Genomic DNA, 20,260 nt, shown 5'->3' with positions numbered 1-20,260 from the left:
TTGTTTTTCATTCACATAATTATGCTCTACAGCTTTAGAAGAAAATAAAAATCTTTATTTTGTACCTCCCAAAGGTATGAACTACTTCACGTGTTGAACTTTGACCCGGTGAGAAGACGAATGAGTGTAATAGTCCGATCCAAATCAGGTGAGCTTGAGATTAGACTTATTCCTAACCACACAGTCTGTATATAGAGCCGATATATAAAAGTTATTTTATTTTATTGTCTCCCCTGTCTGTCTGTAGGTGATATACTGCTCTTCTGTAAGGGAGCAGACTCGTCCATGTTTCCCCGCGTCAGGCAGGAAGAGGTGGAAAGGATACGCATGCACGTGGAGCGTAACGCAACAGTGGGTGACCACAGTTCCTCTAATTTATATCAAAGCTTAAATGTATACACTACCGTTCAATACAATGTACAATGTTTTTGTGTTTTCCATTAAAAGTCAGACTTTTATTCATCAAAAGAGTTGCAAAATGAATAGAAAAAGAGTCAAGACATTGACAAGATTAGAAATAATCGTCAAAGAAGCAGCAAAACTGTTTTCAGCTGTGCTAACATCATTGCACAAGGGTTTTCTAATCATCCAATAGTCTTCTAACACCATTAGAAAACACAATGTACCATTAGAACACTGGAAATGAGCCTCTATACACCTATGAACATATTCCAAACATTTGAACGGTAGTGTATACTTCATTTCATTGATTCTGCGAAGGACTATTTTATGTGCACCTTTTTAAATATGATCTTTTTTTTAACAGGAGGGCTACCGGACACTCTGTGTAGCCTACAAATATCTCAGCGCTCAGGAGTATAATCAGGCAGACAAAGGACTGAGGGAAGCGAGACTGGCTCTGCAGGACAGAGACGAGAAGCTCATGGCTGTTTACAACCAAGTGGAGACTGGGATGAGTCTGATAGGAGCCACCGCTGTGGAAGATCGGTGGGTGTTGGGCTGAATGTACAGTATCGTAGAATGTTTGCATGTATAAATATGCAAGTATTTTCAAAAACCTGGCTTTTGTTTCCTCTTATTATTTGACTAAAAATATATGAAGTCTAATAGTAACATGGCACACTACCGTTCAAAAGTTTGGCCTCACTTAGAAATGTCCTTATTTTTTGAAGGCAAAGCACTTTCTTTTCAAAGAATATAACATTGAATGAATCAGAAATACACTCTATACATTGTTAATGTGGTAAACGACTATTCTAGCTGCAAATGTCTGGTTTTGAATGGAATATGTACATAGGTGTATAGAGGCTCATTTCTAGTGTTCTGATGGTACATTGTGTTTGCTAATGGCGTTAGAAGACTATTGGTTGATTAGAAAACACTTGAAAACCCTTGTGCAATGATGTTAGCACAGCTGAAAACAGTTTTGCTGGTTCTTATTTTGAATAAAAATCATTATTTCTAGTCTTGTCAATGTCTTGACTATATTTTCTATTCATTTTGCAAATGAATGATGAGTAAAAGTGTGATTTTTTTTATTGGAAAACAAACTTTTGAATGGTAGTGTAGATCGTTTTTGGTCAGCCCACTCGCTCATTTGTACTTGTTGTTGTTCTCCTCCAGGCTCCAGGAGGAGGCAGCAGAGACCATGATGGCTCTCCAGGGAGCCGGCATTAGCGTTTGGGTTCTAACGGGGGACAAGATGGAGACGGCAAAGTCCACGTGTTACGCTTGTCGGCTGTTCCAAAGAAACACTGAGCTGTTGGAACTAACCGTTCGCACACTGGAGGACGGTGGACGGAGGCGTGAGAAGCGACTGCATGACCTCTTGAATGAATATTATAAAAAGGCTGTGCTGGATGCACCGCCAGTGAAGGGAGGAGTCACCAGGTTGGGAAAGCAAAAAGTGGAAATGGATCAAATCTTAGCGATGATTACATGTGAACTCATTTGTCGTTCCTGTGTCACAGGAGCTGGTCTTCTTCAAACCAAGACTATGGTTTCATTATCGATGGAGCAACGCTCTCGATGGTGCTCAACTCCTCCGAGTCCAACTCCAGTCGCTACAAGAACCTGTTCCTGCAGATCTGTCAGAACTGCACAGCCGTGCTCTGCTGCCGAATGGCTCCACTACAAAAGGCCCAGGTCTGAACCATCGAGTTAAAAAGAGCAAAGCACATATTCATGAAAGAATTGACACTTATTATATTAAATATATATAACTGTTCAAAGTTTGGGCTCACCTATACAGTTTGTTGTGTGTTTTCCATTAAAAGTCACACTTTTATTCATCAAAAGAGTTGCAAAATGAATAGAAAATATAGTCAAGACATTGACAAGATTAGAAATAATGATTTTTATCACTCTACGACCAAGATTCACAGATCCAGCCGCAAAATCAGAGCAAAACACCACCTCACTTTCAAGAAATACAAGCAGAAATGTTGTCTTACCTTTGCTGTTTATCAAAACAAGTTATTTCAAGAACTACTCTTCCCAGCATGCTTTGGGGACAAATCCCGGTCTGATTGATTGAGTTGTTGTTACACTCGGCACAGGGAGCATCGATTTTTATTTTTTTTTCCAAAATAAGTTATTTTTAGACCAAGAGTGACATGTAAATAAAATTAAATGAGTTTTAATAAGTTGGTACCTAAGAACTTTCAAATGGTGCCAAACTGTGCCAAAGGAGAGAACGCCTCGACATCTCTTTACTAAAACCTCTGTCATTTTACTCTGCTTCGCTTCAGCAGCATCAGGCTTTGCACAGTTCATGTCCACATGTTGGTACCTGACCTCCATGTGTTTTTAAGCTCCTACTGCATATTTTAAAGGTGATATTTACTTAAAATCTTTTTTTAGGCGAGGGAAAAAATTCTTTCATTTATGCTGTGTTCCAAGTGCATTTCCTCTGACACAGTGCTTTTGTTTAGTTTGATACCAAGATAATCCACGTAGAGCTTGTTCCTGCAGAGATTTACTCTATTTAGTTATTCTAGTCTATTTAGTGTATTCATTTAATGTTATATTCATTGAAAAACGGTGCTTCTTGTTCAAAAATAAGGACATTTGTGAGTGAGCCCACACTTTTGAACGGTAGTGTATAACGTTCTTGTATTTCTTCCTTTATATAAAGATCGTTAAGATGGTGAAGAACTCCAAAGGCAGCCCGATCACACTCTCAATCGGAGACGGTGCCAACGATGTCAGCATGATTTTGGAAGCTCATGTTGGCATTGGTAAGAATTCACAAGCTGGCACAGATGAACAGATTTCCTCTTAATTTCCCAAAATAGAAGCAAGACTATTATTCCCGGTAAAGGCAGCGTGTGTGTGTGTGTGTGTGTGTGTTTGTGTGTAATTGCTTGCTGTTGTGGTTGTTTCAGGTATTAAAGGTAAAGAGGGCCGACAGGCGGTGAGGAACAGTGATTACGCCATCACCAAACTCAAGCACCTCAAGAAACTCCTGTTAGTTCATGGGCATCTCTACTATGTCCGCATTGCACATCTGGTGCAGTACTTCTTTTACAAGGTAGGTGGAACACATGCTTTATTTGTTTTGTTTTTTTATCAATCCAACTTTATTTATAAAGCTCTTTAAAAACAAAGTGAGAGATAAATAAATAAAACATACAAGCGTGTGACCTAATAGACCTAAGAACAGACGATAAAAAATCTTGTAAAAAATATAAAAACAACACAAATAAACAGGTCATACAATAAAACTATAAAACGGATAAAAACCAACATTTACACATTCACAAAGGTGACGTACAGCTAGTTTTTCTAACTCTTCATACTTCCTTTAAGTGTTTTGCAGCATGAAACGACGGTAATCTACGTCCTAGTGAGTTTAAAACGTTGGAAAATGTGTCTTTATGTGATCTGAATATCCAATTCAATCTAACTTTATTTATAAAGCACTTTAAAAACAACAGCTGAAACAAAGTGCTGTACATCAGAGATAAATAAATAATACAAACGTGTGACCTAATAGACATAAGAACAAACAAAACAATAAAAATACTCTAGGAAATATATATAAACAAACAGGTCATACAATAAAACTAATAAAACCAGCGTCTCGTACTGGGTCCAAAGCCAAAGAGTGAATTATCAAAACCACTCGCACACTTGATTTGAGGATCTTTTTCGTGAGGAAACACAGATTCTTATTTTGCTCGTTCATTTCTGTCCCACTGAGGGATTTATTTCATGTCCTTTGATGTTTTTTTAATCCATCTGTTACTCTTTTTTATTTCCTCTCAGAACCTTTGCTTCATCTTACCTCAGTTTTTGTACCAGTTCTTCTGCGGCTACTCCCAGCAAGTGAGTATGAGTCTCCCCCCACCCCCACCCCCACCCCCACCCCCCGAGGCCCTTTCAGTTCAAAGATGGTCTGAACATGAAACGGAGGCAGCAGCTTCCCTTGATTTCCCCACATGTCCTCGTCCTCCTGAATGCACAGACTCTTTCCCCCTCAGATTGTCCTTACATCAGTGTCCCCTGGAACGTTTGAGCTGTGACTGAGTTTATATACAGCCTCAGTTTTATCTTTATTTCATGGTAAACGTAGTCTCTCTGTTCAGGAATTCAGGTTCGATTCATTGATGATTTTTTATTGTACTGTGACCTACGCTATCGTTCAAAAGTTTGGGCTCACCTATACACTTTTTGTTGTGTTTTCCATTAAAAGTCACTTTTATTCAGCAAAAGGGTTGGAAAATAAATAGAAAATATAGTCAAGACATTGACAAGATTAGAAATAATGATTTTTATTTTGCCCGAACCAGCAAAACTGTGTTTTAGCTGTGCTAACATAATTGCACAAGGGTTATCAATAGTGCTGGGCACGTTAAAGGTGTTAGCGGCGTCAACGTTAACGCACAGTGTGTTTCCATGCGATGCCATGTTTATGCGTCACGGCACCGTTTACCAGTTAGCTGCGTTAGCTTCTTTAGCGCCGGTTAGCGCGCCTACAGTCGAACTGGAGCAGTCTGTTTATTAAACGAAAAGAGCAGCGCTACAAATAACCAGCGTACCTGTGTACTGTGTATGTGTGCCTCTGTTTATAAAGCTTAGCGTTACTTCAGAGACTCGTTTTAACAATCGGGGAGTCACGTAAACATGACGTCACGCAAGTCTTTTTTCCGGTCAGTCGGAAACACGTCATGCGCTAACGTATATATAGCCATCTAACGCGATTAGCAAACACAATGTACCATTAGAACTATGGAAACCAGACATTTGCAGCTAGAACAGTCGTTTACCACATTAACAATGTATAGAGTGTATTTCTGATTCATTTTAATGTTATATTCATTGAAAAAAAAAAAAAGGGTGCTTTTCCTTCAAAAATAAGGACATTTCTAAGTGAGCCCAAACTTTTGAACAGTAGTGTAGAAAAAGGCACATCTGGTTGTAAAAGGATGAAGGAGAATCTGATATTCTTTCATATCACACAGCCCCAGCTTAGATGTTTCATAACGTACATGAAACATTTATAGAAGCTTTGCCTATTTCACATTCTGTACAAGTATGATGGTGTGTATGAGTTTTGTCCTCTCCATGATATTAACCCCAGTTGCTCCATCCATTCTCCTCCTCCTCCTCCTCCTCCTCCTCCTTACCAACCCTTCACCCCCTCATTCCTTCCTTCCTTCCTCCTCCTCAAATACCCCCCCCCCCCCTTCAGCCCCTGTTTGATGCGGCCTATCTGACGATGTACAACATCTGCTTCACCTCCATGCCCATCCTGGCCTACAGCCTGTTTGAGCAGCACATCAGCATCGAGGTTCTGCTGGACAATGCTACCCTCTACAGGTGAATCTGGGAATCTTCACTTATTTGCATCGCTCTGAGTGTTTATTTATTTTTTTAAAGTTTATGTTCACATTTTATGGTTGATTTAATTTGCAAATGGATATTTTTATTTGTCTGTTGTTTTAGAGAGATTGCAAAGAACGGCATGTTACGGTGGGGACCGTTCTTCCAGTGGACGTTACTCAGTCTCTACCATGGTTTGCTTTTCTTCTTTGGTGTTCGTTTTCTGTTCAGTAACCCAGCTCTGCAAGACAATGGCCAGGTTTGTCCTGTTAATTTAACGTTCAACAAATGTTTAACTGATTTGTTGTCTGCAGATTTTTCACTTGCTTTTGTGTCTTTACTTAAATCCAGGTTTTTGGAAACTGGTCCTTTGGCACAATTGTCTTCACGGTTCTTATCTTCACTGTTACACTCACGGTAAAAATCCGACTGGGTCTTTCATGAACGCAGCGTTTCGCATCGGCTTTTACAAACATGAACATGTTGTGACCTTTTTGTTTTTAAGCTTGCTTTGGACACGCGGCACTGGACGTGGATCAACCACTTTGCAATCTGGGGATCCCTGGCCTTCTATGTGTTCTTCAGCTTCTTCTGGGGAGGAATAATATGGTTAGAGACCGGTTTTGGTTTTACCTGTTATTTTCCATTCATTTCTTCCAAACAATTGTAAAGCACCGTGTTTCTCTGTCTCGCAGGCCGTTCCTGAAGCACCAGCGTTTGTACTTTGTGTTCGCTAACATGCTGAGCTCAGTGTCCACCTGGCTGGTCATCATCTTGCTCATCCTGCTCAGCCTCATGCCAGAGATCCTGCTCACGGTGTTCCGTAAGCCTCGCGGCTCCCACGCTCGACAGGTATTCAGACACAATTGTTCCTCCTGCTTTACTTTGGTTCCCTATATGGCAGGTGTAGTTATGTGTGAGATTTGATGCCATCTAATGGCAATACTGAAGATTGTAAGAAATTTGATTAAAAAAAAAGTAAAAAAAAGTTTGTTGCCCAAAATTTGACAAAGTCATACTGCGATATGTTGTCCAAAATTTGACAAAGTCATACATGTTGACCAAAATTTGACAAAGTCATACTGCGATATGTCGTCCAAAATTTGACAAAAAAGTTGTTAAAAAGTATGTTGTCCAAAATTTGACAAAGTGTATGTCGTCAATAATTGGACAAAAATGTCATACAAAAGTATGTTGTCCAAAATTTGACAAATAAGTCATACTGCGTATGTTGTCCAAAATTTGACAAATAAGTCATACTGCGTATGTCGTCCAAAATTTTACAAAAAGTCGTTAAAAAGTATGTCGTCCAAAATTGGACAAAACCGTCATACAAAAGTATGTCGTCCAAAATTGGACAAAAAAGTCATACTGCGATATGTTGTCCAAAATTTGACAAAATAGAATGTCCAGAATTTGACAAAAACGTCATACAAAAGTATGTTGTCCAAAATTGGGGAAAAAAAGTCATACTGTGATGTCGTCCAAAATTTGACAAAAAAAAGTCATAAAAAAGTGTGTTGTCCAAAATTGGACAAAAAAGTCATGAAATAGCATGTCGTCCAAAATTTGACAAAAAAGTCAAAAAAAATTGTCGTCCAAAATTGGACAAAAAAGTCATTAAAAACCTCATGCTTTTAGCTACTCCCCTTGTTTATTGTGGGAGCTAATTAAACTACAAAGGCACAAAAAACCCCATAATATTTTGCTTTAAGTCCCATTTCCTCCAGATGACAAATTCCCCAGACAAGTTCAGTCCATTTTTCTCCCCCTGAAGCCAAACACTTGTTATCCAAACAGCTGGAAATGTTTGCTGGTGTGCGTGTGCTCTTGGGTTCTTTCCACTCATTTATTCATTTGGGAAATGTAGTAAACCAAACCTACGGAAGAGGGTCAGGGCCACACAGGATACAAATATATAAGAATTTCTGACTCATTTCCAACTTTTGTTTTCCTACTTCCTCTTCCTCTGTCTCACCCTCTGATTTCTTCCCCTCTTCTTCTTCTTCTTCTTACCTGCGTTCCCTAAAGATGAAACATCGCCTCCCGTCCTCGGGGACGTCCACCATCTTCATGTTGTCGCAGACCACTAGCACTCACAGCTTCTCCTGGAGTGACTGAGGTCTCTTTCTCTCAGTTCTTGCACTTGTGAGACTCTTGATGCAGTTTGTGTGTCTGCCGCTCTGGTTTCTGTCCTGTTGTTGTCGTCGTCCTCTTCCTCTCCCACTGTTTGACTCCTTCCTCATCCTCTCAAAGAACTCTTATGTAGCTTTTTACTCCGTTGTGGAGTTTATGAAATTGGGAGGTTCGTTGTGGAAGTGTCCGTCTTCCATCCTTGTCCACGTGTCTTGAGTCGGTCTTCTCCCAGCTGCCTGTGCTGCCTGCTGCCTCCGCATGTCCACAAAACGACGACTAAACTTTAGCTGCATGAGGCTCAAGTCGACCTGGATCCTCACCACAATCTCTGTGTGTGTGTGTGTGTGTGTGTGTGTGTGTGTGTGTGTGTTATGTTGTGTAGCGTCAGGCTGTTGGAAATAATCTAGAATTTCAGCTGGACTGAATTCCATTGTGTCCACGAGTCTTTGTCTACGTTTGTTCCCTGTGTGTGTGTTTTTTTTATGGACCAAACGATTAATTTGAGAATGTGTGTGTGAGAATGAGACATAAGTGTGTGTGTGTGTGTGTGTGTGTCAGCAGCAGTGATGTCATCGGTGTCTCTTGCCTCACCCCCTTTCCAGAGAAAGCTGGTTGAGTCGAGCGTCGGGGACCTTCCGTCTCCCCGGTCCTCAGCCAGACCCCTGCTCATGAGAACCTTTTCAGACGAGTCCAATACGGTCATTTAAGGCAGGTACCAGACCACCAGACCACCTTCAGGCCTCTCTTAGCAGCTCTGGTACCTAACGACTACGTTTTTAACAAGCGAATCAAAGGCATAAATGGCATTCGGATCACTTCCTGGAACAAAAACAAACAAACAAACAAACAAACCTAGTGTTTGTGCTTGTGTGTTGTCGTAGCTGCACTTGGTCGGCTGAAGAGATGCACTTTTTCTATGTCGGTCCTCAGTGTTTTTTTTTCTCAATTTAAACGGTCATTCGCTGAATGACGAGATCAGATGTAGTGTTTGAAGACATATAATAGCTTCTTTCAGCCTCCCATTGAAATCTGCTGCTGCATGAGCTTCTAAACTCTCATTTAATTTCAGTTTCATTTCCCTTTTTCGCACGAGGAATGTCTGAATGTTACTCTCTGTGTGTGTTACTATGTGTTTGTGTGTAACATGGTGGTTTTCTCAGGGTTGTTTTGTCCAAACCTGTTTGTGGTTGTTGTTGTTTTCGTCGTCGTCTGCTTACTTTCTTGTAATGGAATGGATTTGTGAGTTGTGTTGAACTTTGCTCACTGCATGTGACGTGATGCTGCCTTTCACACAGGGGCTAGACGGGAAATAAACAGAAACACCTATATATGTAAATATATATACATATATATACATATATATATATATATATATATATATATATATATATGTATATATACATGTGTGTCTATATGTATGTGTATATATACACTGATGATGTATATTTCGATGTACATATACATACACTATATTGTTCAAAAGTTTGGGCTCACCTATACAATTTATTTTGTGTTTTACATTAAAAGTCAGACTTTTATTCATCAAAAGAGTTGCAAAATGAATAGAAAATATAGTCAAGACATTGACAAGATTAGAAATAATGATGTTTATTCCAAATACAATAAAATAAAATAGCCTTCTAGCAAACACAATGTACCATTAGAACAGTGGAAATGTGCCTCTATACACCTATGTACATATTCCGTTAAAAACCAGACGTTTGCAGCTAGAATAGTCGTTTACCACATTAACAATGTATAGAGTGTATTTATGATTCATTTAATCTTATATTCATTAACAAAAAAGTGCTTTTCCTTCAAAAATAAGGACATTTCTAAGTGAGCCCAAACTTTTGAACGTCCGTGTATATTCATATGAATATTTGGGCTTTAAATATGTGGTATTTAAACAAATAGGTGGTGTTTTCTGTGTGTTTTCTCTCGTCGTACCTCCTGTCGAATGACATTTACAACATCCTCCCGTCGTCACTGTTGACCACGGTCGCCTCCATCGTCTGTCGTATCTGTTCTCAGCACAGAGTGTTTTTTTTTTTTTGCACTGGCTTTCACTGAGTAACCTGCATTTCTATTCTCCCTGTAGCTGTCAGATCATGGCCTTCTGTGGACATCCAGGTAAAAACATAAAACATAAAAAAAAAACTCCGGCACATTTTAATAACTTAAATATCAAACAGATCAGTAGACGTGGATGAAAGTTTTCCTTTACTAATATCTCTTGATGGGACGTGTCCATCTGTGGCCTCTCATCACTTCTTTTGATGATTTTTGTTTAGGTGATTTCAACGTGATTCACTCTTTTTGTCACAAGATTATTATGGCGATATTGAAGTAACATCTTGTTGTTGTTGTTTTTCCCCCCCAGAATGCAGCTGTGACGCCGCTCTCCTATAAGCACCTGATGGGCCGCGAGTAAACTCTTAAAGCAGCAGTGACATTAGCCACAGTCAGGACGACGATGGTCGACGGGTAAGAGCTGATCTGAAGACGGGATGAAAATGACCAGAAAAAAGGATGAACATGGACGTAGCAGCAGCAGCAGCAGCACTTTTCTGTTGTGCTTCATCCTAAACGCATGCCTGCAGAGCCGTGCTCCTGCGTTACCTTTTTTTTTTTTAATGATATCAACAAAGATGACGGGCATGACTTTTCTTTATTTCTTTTACTTGTTTTTTTGTTGTCGTTTTTTTTTGTTTGTTATAAATACTCGCTTCCTATTGAATGCATTTACACATGGGCCTTGTCAGTAGCTCTATCCACCTGCTGTGTTTTAAAGAGCAGTTGTTATTATCCACTCCGAGAATGGTTCACCTGCATGAAAGAAAAAGGCTCAGAAAGGAAAAGCTTTACTCCACTGTTTCAGTCACTGTGTCCTTTTTATTATTGTTTTATATATATATATATATATATAAAGACATCATGTTACCTTCCTCAATCATTACAATTAAAATAAAAACATTATTATACTTTACAGGTACTACTTCTTCACAATTTCTCCAAAAATGCACTCATCCACAGGTCAAACGGTTAAAAAAACGAAAAAAGGTTGCTGAGAATTTAAATGACCACTCGATCCAAAAAAAAGTGTGAGTGTATATATATATTTATAAATATATATATATATATATATATATGCAAGATTAAGAGATAGATTAGAGAAATATGAAGTATATATATATATATATATGCTGGAAATATTCTGGTGAGACAAAGAGAATTCCAATGAGAAAAAAAAGAGTAATATAATGTATTGTTGAATAGCTTAGAGATGTTTGACCGAATCTGCTCAAAGCCAAAAACGTGACGAGTGTGTGTGTGTTTGTGTTCTTGTATTTGCGGCATACAGAGGACCAGTGAGGGGTTTTAACCAACAAAGTGGGGTCATTTTTACAAAGTGGAACATTTTGGCCGGTCCTCCCTTTGTTTTCATTGAAATCACTTCCTTAGGTTGTAAACATGCTATAATCTGTTTTTAGAAAAAAAAACCTGTTCAAAAATCCAGCCCTGGTGTTTCACGCGCTTTTTGCTCTGGGGCTCCACCTGCAGACATTTTGTGGTACTGCGCCAAGTAGTTCTTTGTAGATGTCATTCATTGAGTAGATATTTATGATTGTGTTGATTTATAAAGTGGAAATGCTGGTCCTCACTGTGTCAGCACTTTTACCTGGTCCTCAGTATACAGCAAGTACAAGAATGTGTGTGTCTGTGTGCGTCTGTGTGTGTTTTCATGAAAACCAGGATTACATGATGTCGACGTAGTTCTGTTAGACGGTTTTTTTCTTGCACTATTAACAACGGTTTTTCCAATGGAGGAGATTGCTATTGAACATACAATAGCAATCTACACAGGCACATTATTATGGTCTGCTCAAATGAGGTTTATACTGTTATGTCCATGACCCATGTAATTTATTCTTGTTTTGGATTGTTCAGCCTTTACGTGAGTGTTTTGTTTTTTTCATACATTCCATTTCAACACGCCATACTTTCAGACTCTTAAAGATACTGTTTTTGTTTGTTTTGTTTCACTCCACAAACATATTATTGTCTTTTTTGGGGCATATTTATTGTTCAGTGTGATTTTACTCACAAATGTTATATTTTATTACACAAATCTCTTTTTTTTATTATTATTATTATTATTATTATTGTGGTTATTGTGGAGGAGTGGAGTTTAAGCCTGTGTGACTCCAGCCCTGATGTGAGGCCGTGCCAATAAAGTTTGATCTTTGTCATGATGTAGAAAAACAGGCAGCCCCGCCCACATTGACCTCTGAACCCTCTCTTTTTGCCACGTGACGTTAGCCACCGTCGCTAATCACTGACGTATTGCTCGGTAGATTCACAGAACACTACAGTTCAAAAGTTTGGGGTCACCTATACAATGTTTTTGTGTTTTCCGTTAAAAGTCACACTTTTATTCATCAAAAGAGTTGCAAAATGAATAGAAAATAAAGTCAAGGCATTGACGAGATTAGAAATAATGACTTTTAAGAACCAGCAAAACTGTTTTCGACTGTGCTAACATCATTGCACAAGGGTTTTCAATAGTGCTGGGCACGTTAAAGGTGGCGATAACGCACCACGTGTTTCCATGACGACTGACCGGTAAAATACGCGCTTGACGTCATGTTTATGTGCCTTGGCACTATTTACTATTTAGCTCCGTTAGCTGAGTTAGCTCCTTTAGCACTGTTAGCGTGCCGAAAAGAGCAGCGCTACAAATAACCAGCGTACCTGTTAACTGCGTATGTGTGCCTCTGTTTTTAAAGTTTAGCGTTACTTTAGAGACTCGTTGTAACAATCGGGGAGTCAGGTAAACATGACGTCATTCGTGTCTTTTTCCGCTCAGTCGTCATGGAAACGCGCCGTGCGTTGACGTTGACGCCGTTAACGTGCCCAGCACTAGTTTTCAAGGGTTTTCTAATCATCCAATAGGCTTCTAGTGCTATTAGCAAACACAATGTACCAATAGAACACTGGGAATGGGCCTCTATACACCTATGTACATATTCCATTAAAAACCAGACGTTTGCAGCTAGAATAGTCGTTAAACACATTAACAAAATTGGAAAAAAAGTGCTTTTCCTTCAAAAATAAGGACATTTCCCCAAAGTGACCCCAGACTTTTGAACGATAGTGTATCCGATATAAGCGACAGTCATAGCAGCGATGTTTCTCAGCGCCGTTTTCTACTCCGTAAGTCTGTCTGATGTGAGCTTTGTTGAGCCCGAGGACACGGACGTGAAGAGGACGCGTAGAGAAGGGGCTCGCCTGCTTTGTTAACTGATAAAAAAACAACAACCTTTAAGTGACATAAGAGATGCTATTTTCTTCAAATCTAATGTTTTGCCTGTCTTAATGAAAAGCATAAAGAAAAAGAATGAACTGTATTTTTAATGCAACCTTTTTCCAGCCACTTTTTTGTAAGAAAATCAAAAACGGGAGGAGGCGGGGGATGGGAGGGAGAAAAGAAAAAGCACGAGAGGCTTCTCTTTGGTTTGTGGATGCTGTTCTCTGTGTGTGAGGAGGGAGGTGGACACCTTCACACAGGGACACACCTCCAAACCTCAAACACCTCACACCTCCCAATCAATGAATGAATGAATGTACCTCTTTGAAACTATAGTATATTCAAAAGCTGAAGATTTTCCTGAATAAAGCAGACTGTTTTGAAGATAAACCTCCGCGTTTTGTCGTGCTTTGTGTTGATGTCGGCAGAGGCGCAGCTTGTGAGCAGGCAAGGCAGGCAACCGCTTGGGGCCCCGAGCCGATAGGGGGCCCCCCGACACTCGGAGCCTGGGGCCTGTTTTTACTGAAATAAGTTATTGTTCTGCAAGTTGGAAAATGAAGAGGATTTCTTACAGTGAAATGTATTTTTTACTGAGTTTATATAGTTTTTTTAAAAGCTATTTACAGTTTTTTATTGTTCTTTACATTTATATTCTCACATACTTTTTAATTACAAGGTTTTTCCATGTTAGTTCATTCATTTCGACAAAAATATATATATTTTGAACTCATACATGGTTCGTTGGTGTCAGATTATTTGTAACGTAACGGTGATGAACACCGGTTGGAAGGAAGGGCCCCCTGGGAATTTTTGCTTAGGGCCCCTACAGACTCTAGAACCGCCTCTGGACGTCAGACGCTTCTCATTTGTTTGTGTGTTTGTGTGGATTTGACTACACTCGATGCTAATCTGGAGCCGAGCGGCTCGCTGCTCTTCCCACTGCTCCTCGTGTGTGGCCTCGCGTCAAGTTTTTACATATGCATGTGTCATATTTCTGCAGCTATGATCCATTCATAGCAGCCTGTGGGCCGAGCAGTGTGTGTGTGTGTGTGTGTGTGTGTGTGTGTGTGTGTGTGTGTACACACAAAGACGCCCTTTCATGTTTGTTCTTCTGTCTGAATGTGATTCTTGAACGTGAAGGCCGAGCTTGTTGGCAGTCGGAGGCATTTTCATTTTCGTTTTTTAACAACACATTTGTTCTCCGCTGTGAGCATCGTGTTCATACACTGCTGACAAAAAAAGTTAGGGATGTTTGGATTTGGATTCAGTTTCAGAATGCACCGAAAATGCACTATAACCTTTCCACTTTCACTTAAAGGTGCATTATGTCATAAATGATAAAATCCTCCTAATATGTCACAGAGACTCAGGAATAATGTTCATATAACAAACTGAACTCACCAACAACAACAGTACAGACAAAATATTTGCATTAAAAAAAAAATATTTTGCAGACTGCAAATCATGTTTATGTTTTGAAATCATGTTTTGGCGTCATGTGGCGCCACCTACCGCCGTCTACCAATCATTGCAGTCGGTAGAGTCTCAGCTGCCGAGCGACTGCGGGTTGCCAGTTACGTCAGAAAACGAAACCTTAAAAGACCTCGGTATTTTGATTTTGAATGTAGTAACTGTTTTTGGCCACATTCTTACATATGGTGCCTTTAAGTTCATCTTCTCTAAACTTTTGAACGTCCAATTGTTCAATGTTTCAGAACTTATTGAATAACATGCTGTTCTCCAACAAGGGGATTAACTGTCCGATGTCGTCATTCAATAGTCGTCTTCATCGTGACGCTCAAATGTTGACTTCGATGAAGTTATTGAGACATTGAGATGTTTTGTTGTTAGCTCTTGTTTGAGATCAAGAAATGACCATTGCATCCTTCTACTTAAAGGTGCATTATGTAATAAATCTACTGGCCATAAAATCCTCAGGAATAATGTTCATATAACAAACTGAACTCACCAACAACAACAGTACAGACAAAATATTTGCATTAAAAACATCTTTTGCAGACTGCAAATCATGTTTATGTTTTGAAATCATGGTTCGGCGTCATGTGGCGCCACCTACCGCCGTAAACCTAAAAGACCTCTGGTTTTTTGAATTTGAATGTAGTAACCGTTTTTGGCCACATGCTTACATATGACACCCTTTAAATGCTAGAACATCACTGTCGCATGAACTTTTCATAATAGGGATATTCTAATTATTCTAATATGCCTAACTTTTTGCGAGTACACGTGAAGACGGAGAAAGAGAAACATGACGGCCAACAATTCCGCCCCCACTGGGATCCAGTCAGCGATATTAAGGACAACGACGGGGAGTGTTGAAGAGAGAGGGAAAACGGTCGGGAGGGAGTCGACTCAGTGTGTGAGTCTTGAGCTGCTGCTCGGTGCAGAGCTGACGCACTGAAGCTCACACACTCACAGCGAGGGGAGGGCGAGGAACAGGAGCAGCAGAGCAGCAGTGACCAGATGGAGCCGGGTTTGTTTTTGGAGTAGCAGAGGACAGTCAGTGTGGAGCAGCCTCTCTATGCAGCCTCTCAAGGTCGGAGCAGCAAGATCCAGGGACTGTCCCGTCTGGATCCCGGGACCCTGAATCCCCCCCCTCGTCCCCCCCTCGTCCCTCTACACTGCAGACACGATGGAGGAGGGCGACGGGACTCTGAAGAGGACGTCGCGGTGAGGCCTGGACCGGACAACGGTGTCCCACAATCGAGGGAATGGGCCCGGCCTCGCTCCAAGAGGAGAGGGAGACGAGCAAAGAGGAGATGGAGAGCTACCACTGCCTCCTGCAGGCCGGCTCGCAGCTCCAGAGCACTCTGCAGCGTGAGTACATACGACCGCACTGTTGTAGATTTACAGAAGGAATAGAGCACGTGATGTCATTTACCTTGTCGCTGTTATTGATGAACCTGCAGCTTTGCTCCAAATACAGGCCATCGCAGGGGGATTATGGCAGCTATTTTAAGCCATTACACATTAGCCCGATAATCTGTAGACTTGTGAGTTGTAGATCAGCGATGGGCGGAAAAAAAAACACAATAGGAAGTTAAAAGTGTGAGGAAATTCGTGTGAATTATAGTGAAATAAGTGAAGAAAAGTAGGTCGTAGCACCTTTTTTTTTTTTGGGGGTCATATAATAATGATGAAATCTCAATTTCATAAAGACCTGACACACACACACACACACACACACACACACACACACACACACACACACACACACACACACACACACACACACACACACACACACACACACACACACACACACACACACACACACACACACAGACTCGTCGTTTGTCAGGAGTTGTTCTCAGGAGTTGAAGAAACCTGAGAACGGAGACGAGCTGATGAATAGAAACGTCTCCTGATGTGAGTGACGGCTCCTCCAGAGGCTAATGTGATTAAGTTGGGATCTTTAGCAGCGTCGAGCTTTTGCTTAATTTATGAACGTTTGCCTCTCGGTGTCTCCTGTGGGTTCAATAGGTTCTATTTATACCTGGTGAAGTGTTGTTTCTTTATGAAATGTGAGTGTTGTTCTCCTGGTTTGTGCGAATCTACCTACAGGGAATTCAGTGGTGAGAACTAACAACACAACCACTAACCACACAATCATCATTTATTGCACTGTCAAATTTATTTCCAACATTGCAGACCTGCTCTAACCGACTGTGTGTCCATGTTTTGTGCAGCAGCATCGTGGATCACCTCACAAGCTCCGAGGTGTCAAAGTCATTTTAAGTTCAACGACCACATACGGCACAATTTAATCTCAAGTTACTCCGGACCTGTTAAATAATAGCGTAATAACCAACAAACAATATCATGATAGACGTATATAAAAGAGCAAATCAATAAATGTCTACCAGGGAGTTTTTGAACTAAAATAAACAATTCAAACTAGTTTTTAAAGAATAAAAACAGCATCACAGAGTCATCAGTTCAGTGCTTCTGTCTGTTCAAACCTAACATATCTGACTCTTTTGGTTCACAGTTTGATTAATATGTTTTTCTAAAGGCGAAGAGCAGAGAGAAGGTCATCTGTTCCATGAGCTATACCCTCTTAGAAATAAGGGTTCTAAAAGGCTCCTTCTACAAGGGCTGAGGTTCTACCTGGAACCATTTGCTTGTGAAAAACCATTTTTCCCAAAGAAAGGGTTTCTCAAGGGTTCTTGGTAACACTAATGGTTCCAGTAAGAACCATTTTGATCCAGAGAACCCTTTAAAAGCACTTTCCCGAATAAAGGGTTTTAAAAGGGTTCTTGGTGGAACCTTATATTAAAAGGTTCTATCTGGAGCCAAAAAGGGTTCTCCTATGAAGACAAGCCGAAGAACCTTATATGGTTCTACTTTATTTCTAAAAGTGTACCTATCCACTCCTGTATCGTGGGTGAACCTCAAAAAGCAAGATCAAAATATTCATATACTGAATGTTTCAACCTTCAAATTTCAATAGAAACAAACTAGAAACAAACACTGGCCGCGGCAAACTATTCCACCTATTAAAAATAATCCACAATTTCCTTTTCAAGCCTTGAGTTTAATCCCCTTAGCACTGAAAGCTCCGTTTGGCAAAATATCTCGTGACCTAAAAACGACGTGTGCGTGCGTGTGTGTGTGTGAGGCTAAACCTCTGTTTGTGTGCATGAGCATGAGTGATTTGTTGCCGTCTGCTTTTTTAAGTCCTGAAAGATTAGGACACAAACTATGATTGGAATTCATAACGATCGGTCAGTACTCAGTGTTATTTCAGTATTATTTACTATATTTAACATAGAGCAGTTTCTAATTGTCTAAGTCTGGTTGTTAGGAGAAGATGGAGATGTTTGATTGTACAGAGTATCAGTACTAGTTTTGAAGGTGGCACCAAGAATAATATCTAAATATGGATAATGAATGGGTAGATGATGATGACTCTAATTAGAAAGTTTTAGAATTGAACTTTGATTTTTGTCCAAGAAAGAAGTTATAGTTATAAGAAGTAAGATGCTTGCGTTATAACACCTACTGTTTGGGTGTATGTACTGCAGAGCAGACCTACACAGAGCTAACGCTGAGGCGTAATCACAAGCAGCGTTGTGTGTTCTGTACACAGTCTCACTGTGAGAGTCCATGCAGAACAATGAGCCAGTAACTTAAAGAGAGAGAGAGAGAGAGAGCAAATCATGTGATGTCTGGGAAATGCAAATTCCAAGGTCTCAACCAAAGGCTGGACCAAGATTCTCTCAGGATAATCACTTGGAATTGGTCCTTGAATTTGATAACAAGTAAGGTGTTAGAACCACGTCTAGTGTATGAGGTCAAAGGTCGTTAGACAGAAGAATAGAGTGTCAGGTACATCGACTTAACTACTTGGATTGGATAGAAATGGGATTTTGGAGATTTTCATAAGCAGCCATCTCTTTGTTTTACAGAGAAAATCCAGTCAGTTATATTCTTACTTTATTGTTTATTATCGGGAAAGACCTGATTAATGGATAATGCATCATTGATTTGGCTTTGTATTCTGTTACATTCAATCGTGCCAGGAGTTGTCGGTCAGGCAGAGGAGGAGGGAAACATGTCTTTATTTGATCAAGTACAGTGTTCAACTGCAACCTTTGTTTTTACACTACTGTTCAAAAGTTTGGGCTCACTTAGAAATGTCCTTAAATCACTTTTTTTCCAATGAATATAACATTAAATGAATCATAAATACACTCTATACATTGTTAATGTGGTAAACGACTATTCTAGCTGCAAACGTCTGGTTTTTAATGGAATATGTACATAGGTGTATAGAGGCACATTTACACTGTTCTAATGGTACATTGTGTTTGATAATGGCGTTAGAAGACTATTGAATGATTAGAAAACTCTTGAAAACCCTTATAAATTCATTATTTCTAATCTTATCAATGTCTTGACTATATTTTCTATTCATTTTGCAACTCTTTTGATGAATAAAAGTCTGACTTTTAATGAAAACACAACAATAATGGTATAGATGACCCCAAACATTTGAACTGTAGTGTATGTAGAGTCTTAATCATGCAGCGTAATAAACACACTCCTCTGGACAGTGTGTTGGTTATATAACCCTGACAGAGCCACAGTAACTTTATCCTCCTCTTGTCTCTGTTACAGACACACATGAAATATTTAGAGCCACATATCAGTGAAGCTCATGATCAGACACTATTACTGCAGTAGACTGATGTAAAACAACACCTGATCACTTCTTCTTCTTCTTTTTCTTTTGGTTTCTGCTCCTGTTTTCTGTCTGCGTTTTTCCTCTCTAGTCGTGTCCATCTATCTATCTATCTATCTATCTATCTATCTATCTATCTATCTATCTATCTATCTATCTATCTATCTATCTATCTATCTATCTATCTATCTATCTATCTATCTATCTATCTATCTATCTATCTATCTATCTATCTATCTATCTATCTATCTATCTATCTATCTATCTATCTATCTATCTATCTATCTATCTATCTATCTATCTATCTATGAAATTGAAGTTGTGATTGAAAGTTCATTTGACTTGTTTTTATGAACTAAAAGAAAAGAAAAACGCTCTATTTGTGTGACTTCTGCACAATTATTGCTACTTTATATCAGGACTAAAAATACGTTATAAAATAAATCAGAACATTGACTCAACAACACATAAGACGACAAAAAAACAACATTTTTAAAGTTTGAATATGTGACCTATAAACACACACATCTATATAAGGAGTTGTGTATTATTCCCACAGTAATTTACCATGTGTGCACCGGGTTAAAGTTAAAAGTAATAAACACATGTAAAGAGTCTTAAGCACGAGTCAGTGAGTATATGCATCCTGAAAATGGAGCTAAAATAAAACTCTTTTCAACTTCACTGGCTGATCAATAACAAGAGACACATACAAACATTTATCAGCTACAGAAAGTCCAACATTAATAGCACCAATGAAAGAGAGTAAACGTGATGATCTGATATCTTTTAATGATGTCATTGCACTGAGACCATGA

At 39.5% G+C, this 20,260-nt stretch overlaps 2 protein-coding genes across 2 annotated transcripts in view; both read left to right on the top strand.

The window, feature by feature from the left end:
- The window catches only part of atp11c (ATPase phospholipid transporting 11C (ATP11C blood group)), a 41,565-nt gene extending 32,943 nt beyond the window's left edge, over positions 1-8,622 (top strand). Inside the window, exons 16-30 of the mRNA XM_083890637.1 lie at positions 75-148; positions 248-351; positions 767-948; positions 1,585-1,851; positions 1,932-2,106; positions 3,098-3,200; positions 3,348-3,493; positions 4,231-4,290; positions 5,657-5,784; positions 5,911-6,046; positions 6,139-6,204; positions 6,293-6,396; positions 6,483-6,639; positions 7,819-7,909; positions 8,526-8,622. Coding sequence (XP_083746763.1) covers positions 75-148; positions 248-351; positions 767-948; positions 1,585-1,851; positions 1,932-2,106; positions 3,098-3,200; positions 3,348-3,493; positions 4,231-4,290; positions 5,657-5,784; positions 5,911-6,046; positions 6,139-6,204; positions 6,293-6,396; positions 6,483-6,639; positions 7,819-7,908 — 1,792 coding nt within the window. The 3' untranslated portion in view covers position 7,909; positions 8,526-8,622. The remainder of the gene's footprint in view (positions 1-74; positions 149-247; positions 352-766; positions 949-1,584; positions 1,852-1,931; positions 2,107-3,097; positions 3,201-3,347; positions 3,494-4,230; positions 4,291-5,656; positions 5,785-5,910; positions 6,047-6,138; positions 6,205-6,292; positions 6,397-6,482; positions 6,640-7,818; positions 7,910-8,525) is intronic.
- A 7,344-nt stretch (positions 8,623-15,966) lies between these two features.
- Positions 15,967-20,260, top strand: part of mcf2a (MCF.2 cell line derived transforming sequence a) — a gene marked incomplete at both ends in the record, with an annotated part of 36,771 nt that continues 32,477 nt past the window's right edge. Inside the window, one exon of the mRNA XM_083890595.1 lies at positions 15,967-16,072. Within this exon, the coding sequence (XP_083746721.1) occupies positions 15,967-16,072 (106 nt within the window). The remainder of the gene's footprint in view (positions 16,073-20,260) is intronic.

This window comes from Microchirus variegatus (assembly GCF_963457635.1).
Source record: "Microchirus variegatus genome assembly, chromosome: 6".
NCBI classification, from domain to species: Eukaryota; Metazoa; Chordata; class Actinopteri; order Pleuronectiformes; family Soleidae; genus Microchirus; species Microchirus variegatus.
The sequence above is the reverse complement of the archived record's forward strand: the minus strand, read 5'-3'. Positions and strand labels throughout refer to the sequence as shown.